At 40.5% G+C, this 19,597-nt stretch overlaps 1 protein-coding gene across 1 annotated transcript; it reads left to right on the top strand.

The window, feature by feature from the left end:
• The first annotated feature begins 1,130 nt into the window (after positions 1–1,130).
• LOC145445840 (stearoyl-CoA desaturase 5-like) lies at positions 1,131–13,971 on the top strand. The gene is made up of 7 exons (XM_080323988.1): positions 1,131–1,286; positions 1,357–1,819; positions 2,880–3,011; positions 6,561–6,691; positions 10,968–11,173; positions 13,216–13,445; positions 13,573–13,971. The coding sequence occupies exons 2-7, from the start codon at positions 1,753–1,755 to the stop codon at positions 13,779–13,781; spliced, it is 975 nt and encodes a 324-aa protein (XP_080180114.1). The 5' UTR covers positions 1,131–1,286; positions 1,357–1,752; the 3' UTR covers positions 13,782–13,971.
• Positions 13,972–19,597: the final 5,626 nt, after the last annotated feature.

A 19,597-nucleotide genomic window follows, 5' to 3' on the forward strand; every position in this document is an offset into this window, starting at 1 on the left:
GATTAGATTAGAATTAGAAATACTGAATCGCAAAAACTCGCAAAATGAATGAAATTCCGAATAAGAAAGAATTACAACAAAAATCAAGTTCAGTCCATATCAAATTTCATTCATGTATGCACGAGAACGGCAAATGCTGCGTACACCAAGCTTGGCTTGTTTCACACGATACAATTCTCTTTCAATACAACATCCATTGTAGCAGTATATTTATTAAACTCGAAGACTTTTCGGGTGCCTCTTTTCAAGAGTTATCGGCACACTGAAGGGATTTAAACATATTTAAAAGCAGAACCAAAAAGGCAAAGTATGACGCAACAATCAAAATCACAGACCATAAAATTCGCATTGTATCAATGGCAACAATAACAAACTACGAAGTATACGGACATACGGTACTATAGTAGCAGCACAATTTGTAAATAAACAATTACACGCACGGAACAACACGCACTAATGAGAAATTTGTAGCAATTCTCCTGCATCATTTTCAGGAAAACCGTTATAATTATAAGCCCGAATATTTTCGGCTGACACTCGTCAGGGGTAATCAATGATATATATATCATTGGGGGTAATCGCCAGCAACTAGTAAAGAATGGTGACGTCATATTTGATGTTACGATTATAGAGACTGTATGCATTCCTGAAGCTTTTCGGCTGACACTTATCAGGGGATCAGGGACACTCGTCAGTAATAATGCGAGTACTAAAAACTGTTTAACAACAATAAGCATCGCTAATTATTACGGCACACAGGGTAAATTACAAAATTCGAGACACGTATTTCGAATTGTGTATTTTACCCTGTTGAATAATATATTCGAATTGAAATGAACCCGAATATTTTCTGCTGACACACGTCAGGGATAATCGTCAGCCACTAGTACAGAATTGGAAATAACATCGTGTGAACCTGTGTGACGTCATAAATATCGATGCTTATTGTTGTTACACATAGTTTTTTGACTGCTCGCATTATTGCTGACGGTATCCTCTAATGAGTGTCATCGATAAGCTTCGTGAATAAATCTAAATTTATTATGCAAATGGATTATGAGGTTCTGTACTCCAAAGCGTATCTAAAGTCAATAAAATAGATTGGAATTGAAAGCAGAGCATAGAAAATTTCACAAACTCGATTAGATTAGAGTACCGGCGTTTCGTTCTAATTAGTCCAATTATACAACTAAAATTATAAAGTTGTATAGGGCTCACTTTGAGAATAGACGTATAGTTTATTCGACACCCTTTTACTCAATGTAGTCAGTTGACAAGGGGAGATAGTGAGCTACTCGTGATCGTGATCACTACGTGCTCACAGCGTGGACTATAAACGAGACAAAACAATTTTAGGTAATTCCCCGTTGATCTGGTGGCGCTATAAGATCGTACGACTATCGCAGCATTTGATTTGAAGAAAAATCTTCATCGGATGTTGTCAATGTTGTTGGCAAGGGCGGAGTGCCGCGAATGTTGAATCAAAGATAATGCTGTATATTTACTTAGCGAATCGCAATGGCTTTTGGCTCTTACATACCGGTATGTTGTACTGAAAAGACTGCTATAGAAGGAGAATGATAAATATGAGATCAACGTCATGTTACGCGTGGAGGATAAAACGTGCCTGACAGAAGTCGCTTTACTAACTTAGGTGTGGCTGAAATGACCGTTCATGTTATTAAATTTCGTCGGTACAGGTTGCGTACGATAGTTACAAAACGATTCCACCGCACAAATTAATTTGTGGAAATGGCTGGCGATAGCGAGGTACAACAGACGGAATCTGGAAAAGATGTCTGCGAACTGGATGCAACAGGTTTGGAGGAATTTACTGCTCCGTGAGACACTTATGTGCAATGTGCATGCCGTTAAAAGTTGGGGTTAAGGTTGGGTTAGTTCAAATTTCGATTCTCTACTAGTTGCTGATGATTCTCCCTGACGAGTGTCAGCCGAAAATATTAGTATTTATTTCAATATGAATATACCATTCAATCGTATGATCATGAATATCTTGCGATACAAGATCCACAATTCTCCGACCTACTGATTCTTTGGGTATCTTTTTGTATCTCCAGTTTGCTTTACTTTCTGTTCCTACATAGCCCGCTTTGTAACCGAGAGTACTCATCGCCGGAAAACAATCGATATTTCATAGGGAGTCTGTGTCACTTCCGCCATTATGGTGCATCCACGAACGAGGTCTCCCTAGAGAGGGAATGCTTTGTTCACAAGTCTAAAACCAGTTCTCGAGATGGGAGATTGTCGTTTTGATGTCGCAACCATGCTACTACACAACCGCACACTTTGACAAAAGTCACGCGACAATTCTGGAGTGGCGTGTTACGACCGGTAGTAATAGGGTATACTCGACTGCGAAGGTTCAAACTTAGTTAGAACTATCTTCATGAAGATGATGTTCCGTGGATATCATAAACGTTGTACAATGTAAATAAGGTTTTAGAAATAACAGAACTTCGATGCTGCTGCAATGGAGGAAGCAGGAAGCACATCACAACTTCACCATGCAATGTCTTAGTAGCGCCAAATTTATTCCACTATGAGCTTATCCACTGACTCACCAGGAGCGAACGTCCGTAAATGCGGTTAGCCAAATTTGAAACATTGTACAGAAATATGAACATATTACTTGTGGCAATGCTATACAGTTTTCACAAAACCATTTGCAATCTTGTACATCGCTGGAGCAAACCGATCTCATGACATATCTTACCGCCAACGCCAAGAGTCCAATGTCTTTGTGAACTTAATATATAATTAAAATTTGACGAGGTTGTTTTTGTTTGCCTACGCAGCCCGAAGCATGTCGTAAAATCTAATATTTCCATTTTGTTTAATTTGTGACTTTGTATTTTAAGGTGATGTGGACCCGAAATTGTACCCGAAGCGTATCATATGGAAAAACGTCATTCTCCTGTCGGGTCTGCATGTGATTAGCATTTACGCTATTTCGAGAGCTGCTCATTTCAAGGCGTTTACTGTGACATTAGGTAAGATTGTAGGGCGCATTGCCAACTGAATATACATTGCTGTGTTCAATAATCTTCATGTTACAAGCCTTTTATTACGCGTTGCCGTGAACAAACTGATCTTGTCGGAGAGGTGGCTCGAGTTTATTCTCAGTGGCGTACGATGCGCATCGCCGCGTTCGATGATGTTATTTTCGGTCATTGACCCGTTTTGGCCCTAATATCGTAATGACGAAACAATGGAATATGCTATTGACAGTTAAATTTGGATATATATGAACACGATTTGAGGTTTATGTCAAAAACTCACACCCGTGTAGTTCATTTTCATGAATTTGATTGTGCTTTCCTTGACAATACAAACAAACACGTCATACATACATCAGGCCGATTTAAGACAGACAAACAGAAACTTATTTTCAAAATAAGAGAAATAATGCAGTGAAGTAATGGCCAGCGATACCACCAAGTAAGCTGGCCATCTTATACCAGTACTTTCCAATCAGAGGGTCGCGAAGCTATTTCAATTGGGTCGCAAAGCACATCTTAATGTTACAATTTTCAACACACTATATCATAGACTGCTGCTTTTGGTTATTACGGAATGCCAGAAATCTAATGAATATGATCGCAGTTTCATAGTTATAAACTTATGGAATTCTGATGATCTTACATTTCGCGGTTGGTTGAAAATAGGTGTACCACACTTTTAGGCATTTCTGGATATTTTCCAAGTAGGAAAATCAAGCCAATAAAGCCTAGACTTGATATGATATAACATATAATATGCAAGCTCAACTGTCGTATTTATGGTAAATTGCATGTTTACACTAGGTTTATTTTCTCTTTCAATAATTTGTTTTTCTTTCGTTTGGTCATATAGATCATTGTGACTCGTACAATAACATTTGCAAGCTGAAAAATATTGGGAAGCACTGCCTAATACGTTCATAGGCCTATATGCAATAATATGTATAACAATATATTTTAATGTGATATGGTCATTACGGACATATAATCCATATATGTGTATGTATTTTCTCGACTGGGAGCGGGGTTAAATATTTGCCAATGTAGTTCAAACTTATCAAACTTGCCCAAGAAGCCAGCAGTTCGTCAGGTCATGTGGCGCAACGCAGTAGGATGAGCAATACGCTTGTATGGCGGAATTTGTCACAGTTACGTCATGCTGATCACCGCCGTACCGTGGTAATCAAATATTTAAGTATTGACTTAGGGCATACTTTGGACTTGCAACGTTTGGCACTCACGCGGATAAGATGATGTCATCGTATGTCATTATCACGATTATTTTGACTATGCCGGTTGACAAAGGGAGAAGGCCACATTTATGTTAGTCAATGGAAGAGGTAGCGTTGCTGCTCAAGCATAAGCGTACAGAACACGGTAAATTTTGGCTCAATTACAAGTCGAAGTAGTCATTCCCTAGACATCTCAAAACTATTTTAATTGGAAGTAGAAAATCAAAGCTATGAAAACTGCTCAAATTGGTATTTATAAAAAGCAGATTTAGTCGAGAGGTGCATGCTTTAACCAATGGTTCCCAAACCTATTATAGTCGCGACCCCAAATCTAGATTTGAAAATGTTCCGCGATCCTACCTCCAAATTTGGCGTGCTAATTACTGAAAACTGGTCTGCACCTTCGCCCAAACCTACTCGCGGCCTATGTGGGACAGCTGGCGACTATGTGCGCTGTAATAGCAATTACGCAATTATGAACTCTTCCCGCACGCCCGTCTTTACATTAACAAACTCAATCAAGACTATAGCAACGTATTTAGGTCTTCTGGAATGATTTATTTCTATGTCGAATTGAAGTAGGCAAGTATGTGAATTTCTGCGTCATGCGAAACACAGATAACAACCTATAACTTATTCGACCGTGCTGTGTCCTGTGTATGTCTTATACTGTTAACTCAGAGCACTACCGGTCGCTTGCAATTTTCCCGTATGGCCAGACACCAACCTTACGCTATAGTAGGTGGCGCTTTAAAATGACGCTTCGGCTGAGCTGATACCTTGTTTTCTGGGTTCGCATTCCTCTGAGGTCTTTTTTCTTCTATTTTGAAAAATGACCTAAAATATTCAGAAATGAGCAGCCGATATCGTCTGCTTAATTGACATTCTTGTAATAGTCATTGGTATTTAATTATCGTCTCCGAGAATAGGCAAACGACAACATTGGGGCTGCGACCCCTAATTTGGGAACCCCTGCTAAAGCAGTGAATCGGAGGTGTATGTTTTTCAAATCGTGAGTTGTATCTTCTTGACTGACGCAAAAACACTGATGGCACCACAAATGGGTACGATCCTCGAAACCATATTCACTTACCGCGATACAGGGGCTATATTTCTGATGTTTATTTTGACAATTTCATTTATTCGCGCGGACACATCACAAAACTTCGTTTTACTTTTCAAAATCGAAATCCAAAAAAACTTTTCAAGTAGAAGTGGACGTAGTGTAAAACAGTGGTTTTCAACCTTTTTGGTCTTGCAGACCAGTAAAACAGCAAAAGAAGTGCTGCGGGTAATCAAATCAATAATCAAAATTAACCCAAATTGCAATTATGAAAAATGTATGCAACAAAAAATCAAATTTGGAAACTTCATTCAATGCTGCATTTTGATATTAGACTTGCTAAACGTGTTTCCGTCGATGGTCTTGCAAGGGGAAGCGCTGATCGAGCCAGTAGCCTTTGAACGAAATGCGAGTTTCTGTTTGGTAGTCTCTACCGCTTAATATCGCTGAACTGAAGTAGCCTACCGTCTACTTCTAAAGTTAACGAAATTAGTTTATAGGTGTCTTAATAGCTTTCACATGCAACTGCTCCTAAACGAATTGTATTGGGCTATTTCCAAACAGAGTGGAACAACACTTACGTGCGGTAACACTAAAGCAGACCATGAACTCTATATTACGAGTATTACAACACCATGCAGAGAACTACGTTTCCGATTTAGAAATCAATCTAAAATCTGATGGTTCAATTCAATAATTAACAGACAAGCGTTTGGAATTGAGATATCAGAGTGCAACATATTTGGCGGCCCGGCAGGAAACTTACCACGGACCGGCGGTTGAGAACCACTGGTCTGAAACACAACCCCCTGAGTAGGTGGTGCAAGAATCTCAATCGACTACTGATTCTAATTCTTCGATTCGAGTGGTGAGAGACGTTTTTTTTTCGGGAAGTGAAATTATACGCTCCATACCACTAATGAGTTAATTTGATACACGAGAAATAAAGTTTCTGTACTGTTCTCCGCTGGGGAAGGCCGTATCGCAGCATACGAAACATATAGTACAACGCACGTACGTGCGCAGCATGTATTATAAAGCTACAAATTACCTTTATGTGGGGTGAAACTGGCATTAGACGCGTTGTGATAGCATATTAATATATCGAAGCCTAATACTCGATCGAGCATCGAATCACTCGAGTAGGCTACTTGATTTTGACCAGCCCCTGCCAATAGTGAAAACTAAAACTTCAGATGGGTATCGCACGAGTGTGTTTTCCAAAAACGGATCGCTATATTTCAGGAATTATCACATACCTTCTCGGCGGTCTCGGAGTGACGGCCGGCGTGCATCGACTGTGGACTCACCGATCATATAAAGCGAGGCTTCCTTTACGAATATTGCTCATGATTTGCAACTCAATGGCTCTGCAGGTCGAATAGTTATTAATAAATAATTATTACCAGTACTGAACATGCAGTACAACGCTATACGCACGTTAGTGGAAATGACATATCTTCGAAGTGGTGTTCAGCCCACAGCATCGTCACAAAGTGAAATGAAATAGTTGTGGTCAAAATTTACCAAATAATCCATAATGCAATGTTAAACTGGCATTATAGTCTTTGTGGTCGCATAAAAGCCACATATTTGAACTTTTCACGTCATTTTTAATGTTATGACGTCATAATGAGTGACACTCGAACGCTCGACCGGATGTCTAATGCTCGCTTCAGAATCGAATCACTCCGAAATTGATTTTACCCAGACCTATTTAGTGCCCAATAGTTTTCAAAATCAGTGTTGTCTGTCGTGTAACATTCAGTTCAAATATTTTTAGTTTAAATCTTCCTCAACGAAAATTGGAAAGTAACATATATGAAATCTGACTGCAAGAGGGACGTACGTTACCTATACCTGACTTATTTTCGTCATTAATGCTCGATTCCTAGTTGGTAGTTGGTCTGGTGCAGTAGCGTTAGCATTAGCACTAGGGCGATTATTTTTGACATGTCAAAGGAAGTTGAATTTTGTCACAATTGTAGCGTTATATAGTCAACATTCTTTTGCGAACTGCATTTCATTGTTGTAGACAGGTTTCGCTGTCGGGGAACTTATTCGACATTTTAGACCTGGGATGAGCGATTAAATTTCCTGGCGGGCCAAGTGAGAAGCAAACAATAGATTGGTGGGCCAAGCCAAAATTTTAAACTATATTCCTTGGCGCATTCTTAATTCATTTCAATCGCATAACCCCATACCCTTTTTTTCTGTGGAGACGTCAAAATGTATTTTGGATACTACAAAGCTGGTCTTGGTCCCGACTTGTGTGTAGCCGAGTTGTTATTGACAGCTTCGCTGGCAGATGCCCTGAAATCCGCGCTTTCTGTAGGCCTCAGCCAGCCGACGAGTGTCTGTGTTTCACTGCGTTTTTCTCATTATGCCGATTCAAAATAGATAGTGAGGTAGTGTAATGGTTATGCGTCCGACTTCTCGAGCGGTAGGTAGTGGGTTCGATCCCCGGCCGGGTCATACCAAAGACTCGAAAATTGGTATCCGCAGCTATCCTGCTAGGCGCTCAGCAATCACGGATAGCATGGAGGAGAAAAAAACCGGGGGCGCAGACTAGATGACCTCATGGGGCCGTATCGCAACTCCGTCGTCAAAGCATCTCGATGGTGCAGGCGAAAAAGAATATCATACCTCTAAACACGGCGACCTGCTCACAACAAAATAAAATTACGGATTTCCCTCTAACTAAAGTAAAAAATAGTTAGTGCTCCGAATCTTCTTTAAATGTCTGGCTGTCGCCTCGGCTCTATTTTTAACATGCCTGGATCAATGATCATCGTTTTTGGGTGACCGCTGCTCACCTGCACTGATTGAAATTGTTTTACGGATTATGGTTTGGAAACGCATGGCGTGGCAATTTAAATCACAGACCGAGTAATTCTTAGTGTAACAATGGCAACAAACAAGTTTTGAGCTATCTGGAACGCGGTACTTTTGATTTTAATTCTTACGGCATACTTTGCTACGATTTGCATTAATTTGAATCTTGATTATACGACCTATACGTAGGCTATTACGTAATCACTGTCCGTGTCCGTACACTGTGCAATGTGCACTGTACACCAGAGGTCGGGAAACTTTTTTGTCCGAAGAGCCATATTGACCCTATTTTTTTCATTTTAACTCTCAAAGAGCCATACATGTCAATCAACTGCTACGTCATAATTGAAAATTCGTTACGTCATGGTAGCACTAGTTCGAACTAACTACATGGGGTTCGTCTTGTGCGCCACATTTTTTCGGTAAAAACTCGTACTAATCATGCTGCAGCATGGTTGCCTTATTTAAGCATGCGAAACTTGAGTTACGAGAACGTAGGTTCGTTGCGCTACTCCTTCTAAATGCTAGAACCCATGATCACATGTGTAGATGGAGCCAAAAATCAGCAGTAAATAGGCCTACCCACTCTAAGCTGTGATACATCACTGACGTGGGGTCAAGGGAGGCAAGTGAGGCAGTGCCTCACCTGTCGTCAGGATGAGTGAACGAAAATTGTGAAACCTTTAATTGCTATTGGTATTTTCTATTGATGTTTATGAATGATTAGATTTTAAGCATTTTCTCCCGAATTCACACAATTTGCATATTTATTATTCGAAAATCAAGCGCGGAATAAGAGGTAAGGCACGGACGGGCCAAGGCTCCCCATTGATAACGCAATTCATCGTGTAAATAGCTTGGAATTTATTCTACCTAATATTAATCGAACGTAACTGCATGTCGCGCTGATTCTGACTTCTCAATTCTCAAAGTATTCGGCGGTAACATATGACGTTGCGCTACACGCCTATACATTTTATCGCCGGTTGTAATTCGAGTTTGTAATTGCATGTGAACGTCACGTCCACGGCAGATCATTGGTCGCCGTAGATCAAGGAAGACCACGTGTATTTGAAAACTGCGTTGTCTTATGGCCGTCGTCATTTCTGCTATTCTCTTTGACCAATCAATGTATCGCGGAATCCAAGATTTCGAGTCCGCTACATCAAATTCGCGAGTGACATTGGTCGCCGGCGCGACAGTAATTTAAATTCGAGGATTAAAAAAAGAAGGGGTCCTAGCCCCTAAACCTGAAGAAGACGGCATTGTCTTTACCTCTCAAAGACAAGTTTATACTGCCAGGAGAATAATTTTTGTGGCCGTGATGGAAATTTACTAATAAGTCGCTGCAGTATTGATCAATTCAGTAAAAAAGTAAATATTTGGCAACGAGCCATAGGTTCCCGACCACTGGTGTACGTACAGTACACATATAAACAAGCAGACTTAAAAGTAAACGCATACCCGTTTCAGTTATACAGCCTATGCCCTATTGGGTTTAGTTCACACAGTAGTATCCAAAAGTACGGTTTTTTGTTTTAAATTCCAGGCTACTTTTCACGGGCCAGTCAGAATCTCGTCGCGGGCCGCACTTTGCCCAGGTCTCTTTTAGGGTCCGTGGACATATGAGCAAGCGACATTACGGCATGCGAGACTTCGGCATGCGATAATTTGGCATGCGACACATGAGCATGTGGGTTAAATTACGGGTTAGGGATAGGTTATGGTTGGGTTAGGGTTAGGCTTTAGGTTAGGTTAGGTTAGGCTATGTTTCGGGTTTGGGTAAGTTTTTGGGTTATACAGTCACATGCTGAAGTGACGCATGCTGATGTGTTCCATGCTGAACTGTCGTTTTCCATTGTGTCGCATGCTCATTGCTCAGGGCTGTTCAAAAATAACTTTTTTACCGGATTCCAGCCATTCACTTATTAAATTGTCAGGTTACCCTAAAAAACACTGCACACCAAATTTGGTTCAATTCTGACAAGTATAGGACTCCGCAGATCCAATTAAAATTTGTAATTTATCAGGGGAAATTAAAAACACAAATTTACAAATTTTTCTGCCAATCCCATGAATTTGTTGAGCTGTCTTCAAAGACGATGCAAAACAAATTTGACTCAATTCCGACCAGTAGAAGCGGAGTTGTGTGAGTTTTTCGATGATAATCCTCGGATTATCCTTGATCGGTGGATAAACCGAGAATTATCATCGAAAAACTCACATAACACCGCTTCTATTGGTCGGAATTGAGTCAAATTTGATTTGCATCGTCTTTGAAGACAGCTCAACAATTTCATGGGGTTGGCAGAAAATTTTGAATTTTTTTTTTCTAAATTTTCCCTAATAAATTAAAAATTTTAATTGGATCTGCGGAGTCCTATACTCGTCAGAATTGAACCAAATTTGGTGTACAGTGTTTTTAGGGTAACCTGACAATTTAATAAGTGAATGGCTGGAATCCGGAAAAAAAAGTTATTTTTGAACAGCCCTCTATCGCTCATATGTCGGGCAACCCTCTTTTAGACCTTGTAGCCTACTCTACAGGCCGACTGTTGTAGACAGGTCATTGTCTATCTATACTGATTGTGAGTCATTAACCATCGAATGAAACAAATCAATTGACACGGCGTGAGCGTGATGATCAACGCGACTGAAACAAGTGAAATCATTAGTAGTACAAGCCATTGCCGATATGTCAAATTTTCCGCTTTTAGGTGAAAACATAATCGCCCCAGTTATCACCGTGCAGTGCAGCGCTCGACACTCGAAACAAATGAAACAACCTAATTCACCGCGATGCGATTTTTCTTTCAGAATTCCATATTCGATTGGTCGCGCGATCACCGCACCCATCACAAATACTCCGAAACCAACGCCGACCCTCACAACGCGACGAGGGGATTCTTTTTCAGTCACATGGGTTGGTTGCTGGTGCGGAAGCACCCAGAAGTGGTGAGGAAAGGAAGAGGCATTTTGGTGAACGATTTGTTGCACGACCCGGTCGTAGCATTTCAACGAAGGTATGTTTTACCTGGTACAGCATTCTGCTACTTACGCTGTAACCGCGATATATAAATGGAACAGAAAATCATATCACGGTTCAGTCTCAAAAGCATGAGAGTTGCGAATGTCAGTACGTCAAGCTTGACTGGTTTCGAACTATACGGTTCTCCTGTGGCGTTTTCAGGAAAACCAGAAATTACATTAGAATGAAAATGAGAGCCATTTCACAAATTAGATTACAATTATATTACGGGTATTCCGTTCCAACGTGTTTAATTAGACAACTAGAATGAGCTAGTCATCAAAGTCAGATACAGTATCCAACAAAGTAATTCCTAAAACGAGAGTTTTCCAGCGTATCCGGAGAACTAGTTCATTTTAATTATAGCAAAACGCCGGTGATATAACTAGTGAAATGTTTCTGTGCACTCTAATTTTAATTCTGATCTAATATATGGTTTTCCTGAAAATGCTGCAGCAAAATTGTACAGCGCGAAACGAGCCAAGCTTGGCGGACAGACATTTACCATCCTCTTGCTTATGAGACTCTTATCTGATATGAGCTGTCTTTGATTTTTGTTATCTTTCTTTGTAATTCCGGATTTTATATAATGCCCATTAATGTCCAAGATTTTGCGAATTCAGTAATTCTAATCCTCCAAGTTGGAATAGCTGAAACAACTGTTGGCTAGGGCTCTTCAAAAATGACTTTTTTTCTTAAATCGTACTGGCTACTTGATAAAATTGTTAGGTTACCTAATTTAAGCCTACACACAAAATTTGGTTCAATTCCAGCCAGTAACCGCTTTGCTACAGGAGAAGAAAGTTTCTATTTATTACATAAAAATAAATAATAAAAAATTTGAAAATTTTCTGTTCACCCCATGAAAGTGTTAGGTTGTCTATAGAAACGATGCTCACCAAATTTGGTTCAATTCCAACCAGTGGAAGCGGAGTTCTTGCCGTCGAAAAATTTTGATTTGAATAAAATAGTATTTACGGTGAGCACAACTATAATAAATAAACAAAGAATCGGTCACCGTAATTACTATTTTATTCAAATCCAAATTTTTCGACGGCAATAACTCCGCTTCCACTGGTTGGAATTGAACCAAATTTGGTGAGCATCGTTTCTATAGACAACCTAACACTTTCATGGGGTGAACAGAAAATTTTCAAATTTTTTATTATTTATTTTTATGTAATAAATAGAAACTTTCTTCTCCTGTAGCAAAGCGGTTACTGGCTGGAATTGAACCAAATTTTGTGTGTAGGCTTAAATTAGGTAACCTAACAATTTTATCAAGTAGCCAGTACGATTTGAGAAAAAAAGTCATTTTTGAAGAGCCCTACTGTTGGCGCATGACCTAGCCAAGGCCCAGTAAACCTACCTCAATAAAACCCGCATGACCTCCTGTAACGGAAGGGTGCTGGACTTATGTTGGTAGTGCGTCCGGTGTACTTTGTTTGATAGAGTGACCTCGTGTGGCTCCACATCCACTGAACCTTAGTAGAATCTCCCCGTCTATCAGACTTGTATTATATTATTATCATTAAACAAATTAGGGCGAAATGCCGGTAATCGAATTCGAATCTAAGTTGTGAAATGTTTCTGTGCTATAACTTTAATTATAATTATAATCCAATTTCTGGTTTTCCTGAAAATGCTACAGGATAACTGTATACTATACCGTGTATAATGCAAAACAATCCAAGCTTGGAGTGCAGACATTTGCTATTCTCATGCATATGAGAATGATCTCTATTTGATATGAGCTGAGCTTGATTTTTGTCATAGTTCCTTCTAATCGGAAATTTAAATCATTTTCAAGTTTTTGCGAACTCCGATGCTAATCTTATTTGGAAAAGCTAAAGTTTTTCTAATTACGCAACTTGAGGGTAGCTAAAATTGGCATAAAAACGGCCAGGGCACACTAGCGCCAACAGTCGGCGGTTGTTATAGCTTCAAGCCACGCGATATCGATTCCAATGCCATAAACAAACAATAAAACCGGCGCGATTGTACGTGAACTGAGGAATATATTTGTTGTCATTTCAGATATTACGTGCCGTTGGCTATTGCCTGCTGCTTCGTGATACCGTCTCTCATCCCCTGGTATTTAGCCGGCGAGAGCCTTGTCAACGCGTACTTGGTTTCGGCGTTGAGGTATTGTTTAACGCTACACGCAACTTGGTGTGTCAACAGCCTGGCTCACATGTACGGAAATAAGCCGTACGACAAAAGGATCCATCCTTCGGAAAACATTCTCACAGCCTCGATCGCTCTCGGTAGGTGACCACCCCAGGTTCTGGCGTATAGCCAAAGCTTGTCGTTGTAACGTCATCTGTGCACAATGTTTCCGTAAACCTTGCGTTTTGGGTATTACATTTCCAACGCCATTCTTTGAAATTACAGGGGAAGGATTCCACAATTATCATCACACCTTCCCGCACGATTACGCCACAAGCGAGTACGGTATGAAGCTTAATTTAACGACAGCGTTCATCGACTTCATGGCTCTTATCGGTCTGGCTTACGATCGCCGCGTGATCGGCAAGGAAGCCGTCAACTCGAGAAAGAAAAAGACCGGGGAACTGTCCGGACTGGCCGACGCCAGATGGTGAAATGAGTCGCGAAATTCAAGACTCGAATCGACGTGCTTCGTTTTTGCTTTAAATTATTCGATTGCGAGATTCGCGTGGAAATGTGAAACTGGCACCATTATATACGACATACGTGCAATATAAAGCCGCATTTCGTACATTTGATATTTGATTTGTTTCTGTTTCAACTTAATAAACTTTTTGATTGAGACTCGATTGATTTTACTCCGGACGTTTGCAAAATCTAACGATTTATCGATATTATATATGGGGGCTGGGCAAAACCGAGAATTTTTAACCACACATATTTCATTGCTGTTTTTGAAAATGCTTGTGGGGTGATCTCGACGTCACGGAAATGTCATTTTCACATGCCCTTAGCGTTCTAGCACATGTTTCGTACGATGCAGTGGTTCCCAACCTTTTTCGACTCATCACCCCCTTACCAAGCTCGACACAGATTTTGGCCCCTATGCTTAGTGTTTACGGTTCCAAAAAAAAGGACATATAAACATGAAATTTATTCACCTAACTCTGATCGCCGGTGAATTGACTAAAAGGTCATTTTTCCGAGTAGGTGCTCGGAATACCGGTTTCCGCGTCTACTTTCCGTTGAGTTGACCAATTTTTAGTCAATTTTCGCGTCATATGTAGAAGCGTACATATTGGGCCTGGTTGATTAAATATATCGCTACGAACTTTCTAACATTTTCGCCCTCTCTGTTTCTCAAAATCGCCCACTAGTGGGCGATATCGCCCACGTTGAGATTTGAGAACCACTGGTGTAGTATTTCAAACTATGATTATCGCCAATGTTCCCTCTAAGCTGCGCACGTGCGCAAATGCGCAGTGCTGAAACGGTCTCTGCGCACAGAAAATCTACGCTGCGCACAAAAAATCAGAATTGATGTTTTTTTTTATAGTTGTTGCGCACTGTTGTCCAATGGACAACGTAGGCGCGCAGATTCGTGAAAATTAAGATGGAACATTGTCAGGGCAAAATAGTGTTATCACTGAAGTCTGAAATCGAGCTACAAGTGCGCCCCACAAATGTAACTATTGCGCTCCGAGAAGAAATAAGAATTCACAATCACGTGCGACTCACGGAAGATATTTTTTTAGTATGGCCTCGTACGCGTGAGCGATACTGATATCATTTCAATAGCGTATTATTTTCTAGGAATGGGGAAATAACATCGTTTAACAAAGTTATAAATAATAATGGGCTAGCTCGAAGTTAATCTCGGAGAAACTAACGAATAGTCTTCTCCGCGTGGCAAGAACATTGCGTAAGATTTACTCAGGACCGTAACTTTCGCACCCAAACCCCCCAATTGGAGGAGCCGAGATCGAAGGGGGTCCAAAATTATTTCGAGAATTAACATAAATCATGGTGTATTTTTTTGAATTTTTCAGGAATTTTTTTTCGCGCTACGCGCGTTTTATTATTGTCAGATATCTTACTATTGGGTACCCTTTCCCAACAAAAATTACGCATGATTTATAGAAACGTCGGCCATTACCGCACCATGACGCGCTAAGACATATGAAGTTAAAGGCTATGTAACATGCGACTCCAAGAAGTGAGCCAGAACGATCAGCGGCGAGAAAACCTTGGGCGAAAAATACTGCCCCGGTGCTGACCGAAAACTTCGATATATACAAATATATGTGTAATTGTCCATGTCCAATGTCCAATGTCCATAGGCACCTAAATGGCTGGCGCCGAATGTTCATGTCCTGGCGATCCGAGTTCCACAACGAGACAAATGCCATATCGGGGGAACATTATTTACAAGTTTAGAAATACCAATTTGAAATCGTGTACGTCTTTTACTTTAGTACGTTTTGGCGATTTCAGCATCTTTTTACATAGCAGATAGGGGGTCACGAAATAGCATCATGTAACGAAGTCATTATACCAACGGGTACGCCCGAAGATGTTTTATTATTATTTAAAGGACCTATCTATTCCAACACACCTCACTGGATCTGCACTACCGGTAAATCTGATTATGCGAGCACTGAGCAGGGAGAGGATAAAAATTGTTAGCAATATATATGCAATTCCCGATCATATTGACCGATGCAATCATGAATTGCAGAATTTTTTCGCGCTTCGCGCGTTTAGGGACGCAACCACTAAATGGGCATCCTATGTAGATGATATGGACCGGAAAAAGCCTAGAGACCGAAAGGGGGCTGGGGGGCGGAGCCCCCCAGTAGTTGATATCATCATCCTATTAGAGGGTGGTTGCGCACTCTTGTCCGAGGGGCTGCGCAGTGAGTTAGCGGGTTTGCGCAGACTCTTGAAAAATTAGAGGGAACATTGATAGTGTGTAATGAGAAGATTAGTAAGTTCAATCTCTGTAATAGTTGCTGACTCGTACAGATTTGCAAGAGCTACACTTGGATTTTTATCTACATTTTAATTAAAAATTTAAAAAGCATCTCGATGGTGCAGGCGAAAAAGAATATCATCTCTCTCTCTCTATAACATGCTGACGGAGAAAAGTGGGATGCCCTTTTTCCTATCTAACTCACCAGTGGGCGCTGACTGATGCAAGGGTAAGATACATTTGTTTGATCTTTATCGACCATTGTGTTCCGGCCGCTCTGATCGAATAAGTAGTGACGGAAATCGCACAGCTTCCACGAGAAGCTACGGTTGTTGCTTCGTAAATTCCTGACCCTATATGAGGTTATAAGGTTATATATATAAGGCTTGTGTAATGTGTATACACGTCATAGCTTGCATGCATGAAGCATTGTAGGGGTGCCATATTATTTGAAACACACCGTCATTCTTCTTATCACTATACGCAATACGTACTTATTTACGAGAATTAATTTACAGGAATTCGGTTGCATTTTAATGAATATATCGGTCGATTGCCGCAACCTTTAGTTTGTAGACGAGTTTGCGAAGGAATGAGCACACAGTGAATGTTTGCTATTGCTAAACGGATACGTTTGGATTGAGCGAATAGGGTTTGAATTCTACGTAAGGGCTCAGAGCGAATTAATGGAACGCGCAATGAACCGAATAAGTTAACATCATACCAATAAACTGAAGTAGAATATATAGGCTAACACCTAACAAGTCTCCCGTTGGATGGTAGCTCCAGAATATGGAGGCAATGATGACTCGTATCTCTTCGTATGATTTGTCAGTCTTTCAACAACGCAAAAGACTTCAATGCTATACTGTGTACTGTCATCAGGCTACTCCAAAATTCTTTCGACGAAGATGGCAAAAGTTCTTGAGGTTGAAACTACTATAATGTAACTACATGTGAATCGCAATTGAAGTATTTTCGAAATTTGCTAAAATCTTTGCTAAAATGACGGTATCGGTTTTACTATATACTTTATGACGGTTGGTGGGTAACTGTTGCATTCCTCTGATTTACTGATTGTAGCTGATGAGATGGTAGGTTTTCGAATATAACTATACCGGTATAATATCTTGGTACCATTTGGGAAATTTCACACTCCTAGGGTCGTAGTTTGGCGTCACGAGCGTGTAGGAAATGTTTATCCTACCTTATGGTACCAAAAGTACGGCCCGAGAGGCGATTTCGTGCGGCATATATATACCAGCCTCTTGACTCAATTATTATTGTTAAGCCAGAAAAAATGATGTCAACTTCTTCATAGCGAGTGTTCGCCATGTTTTAGCCCTCATTTGCCCGATCGCGAATAACAGAACTAATTTGAAGCAATGTCGTCACGTCTGGAAGTGTTAAAAATTGAGACGCCAGTGACCTGAGGTAGCTTGCAAGAGGAGTAATGCGGCCGGTTTTCGAAAAAGTTTGGGAGGCGCCACAGTGTATCAAAGTATGAAGCAGACCTGTCATATAGCATTATTTTCCTAAAACGCTCCTAAAATATTGAATGGAATTGGCAATTGCGGGATTCTGCTGACTTTCGTACGAAAACGTTGAAGTGATCAGAATTTTTTTTAGTTGATTGTGACCATATCGCTCATCATATACCTTCACGGAACAAAGTTGGTTCCAATTTCCTATCGATAACTGACTGCGTACAGACGTGACGACGTAATATCGCGTCATTGCATACAACAGGTGAACCCTAATGTCTAGGCCTTGCATCGGTGTTTGAAAAGCGCCAATTATACAGTATTGTTGTGAAACAATCCTCATTGAAAGCTGTCAGGGGTCATCAATCGGCAATCGTCTATCGACAGATTATATTTTCATCTGCCCAAGACACACACACACATGTACAATGCGATATACAAGACACACAATGCGATGTAATGAACAGATAGGAGGATGCCGAACAACCAACCAGTTGGGGTCTCTTGAACTGGCATCCACCTCGGCCTAGTAATGCCCGATGTTATTCCTTCTTCGTCGGTCCTTTTTAGAAGCTATTTCTTGCTTTTTTTCTTTCTTTTTTCGGGTCTTTTTTTCTGGGCTTTTATGTCGCCGTAAGTACAACGACCCGGGAGACGAGGAGCCCAGCACAACCTCCGACGACGGGAATCGAACCCGTGCTGCCTGCTTGGAGGGCGCCGACGCTCACCATCAATTAAAGTGAACATGATGTTACCAGTCGTATCAAAACTGTAATTTCTCCAACGACATTCCCCCGACGTCGCCTTCATTCCAGAAGATGGTGGTGATATACTAATAATGATCTTATATAATCAATTTCGGCACATTATCCCGAGTCAATGTTATGTATACCCTGTTTACGGGCAGTCAGCTCGCCGTATTCGGTCGGGTAAAACAACAGGCGAGAGAATTACAAGAAAAGTAGGCGTTCTCAGTAGGTCGATGGATTCTTGTAATGTCAAACATGAGTCACATTTATTGTTACCTCGTCCTTAGCCTATATAAAGTATCATTCGGGGATAACAGAATTAGTCCTGCGTACATCGGGAGTATGCAGTGGACCAGAGCTTGTTAGCGGGTAAATCTGTGGCCGCCTTCTGCGATAGAGATTTGAGAGAGAAACTGTTCAATAAAATACCTTGGCCTGCACAAGTATTACCCAGATCCAATATGTCATGTTAGTGCATCCAATGTATCATTTGGAAATTTATCGGCATCTATTTAGAAATACAACATTGAAAGCAATGTGAACTTCTTATAGGTGGGCAATATACAGAGGTGGTCAAAGTAGTCAAGAAAGCTACTCAAGTAGAAGTAGAAGTAGAGACGACAAAATCTACTCAAGTACAAGTAGAAGTACTTCTTAAATAAGCCATCCAAAACTACTTGAAGTAGAAGTAGAATTGACTAACTTTAAATCTACTCAAGTAAGTAAGTAGTTTTGAAAACAGTCTTAATTCGTTCGCATGGACTGTCAAAAGCTGCAAATTGAGCTATGCGGAAGGTACAGAGAGCTTGGTTCGTATTGATTCATCCGAGGAGATGGGATGCATATTATAGTATTGATATGAAAATGCGATACTAACCCTTTGTTTACGAGAAGACCCCGTTTTAGAGAATATCATGTTATGGCGCCCTACCCCATATTATAAGGCCCCAAGTTTAGACGAAGAGCGATACGGAGAAGTTGTATCGGATACGGTTTCAACACTTTGCGCAATTAGCATGCGTTAATAACAAATAATGTGGATCGTAAAATCTATATTTAGTGTAGCTTTATTTACGGAAGATAGAGGCATTACTACACTTGCTTTTATGTTTCAACATGCGGGCCTAGCCTGCAGAAAAATGAGCTGAAAGTAACTAGAACTCAAAGTATGATACTCGGAATTAAAAGTGAAATACAAATAGCACTTCTAAAATGCGGAAAATATATTTCATGTCTTTTGACCATAAAGCTTCAAAGGTGATCTG

Source organism: Botryllus schlosseri, chromosome 9 (genome assembly GCF_051294905.1).
Source record: "Botryllus schlosseri isolate E-star chromosome 9, Bs_hap1, whole genome shotgun sequence".
NCBI classification, from domain to species: Eukaryota; Metazoa; Chordata; class Ascidiacea; order Stolidobranchia; family Styelidae; genus Botryllus; species Botryllus schlosseri.

What these genes read in the sequence shown, in the direction of transcription:
- LOC145445840 (XM_080323988.1), top strand. Translation starts at nt 1,753, where the DNA reads ATGGCTGGCGATAGCGAGGTACAACAGACGGAATCTGGAAAAGATGTC. An exon ending in CTGCGAACTGGATGCAACAG is followed by an intron (nt 1,820 to 2,879) that starts GTTTGGAGGAAT and finishes TTGTATTTTAAG; the next exon opens with GTGATGTGGACCCGAAATTG. An exon ending in CACAGCCTCGATCGCTCTCG is followed by an intron (nt 13,446 to 13,572) that starts GTAGGTGACCAC and finishes TTGAAATTACAG; the next exon opens with GGGAAGGATTCCACAATTAT.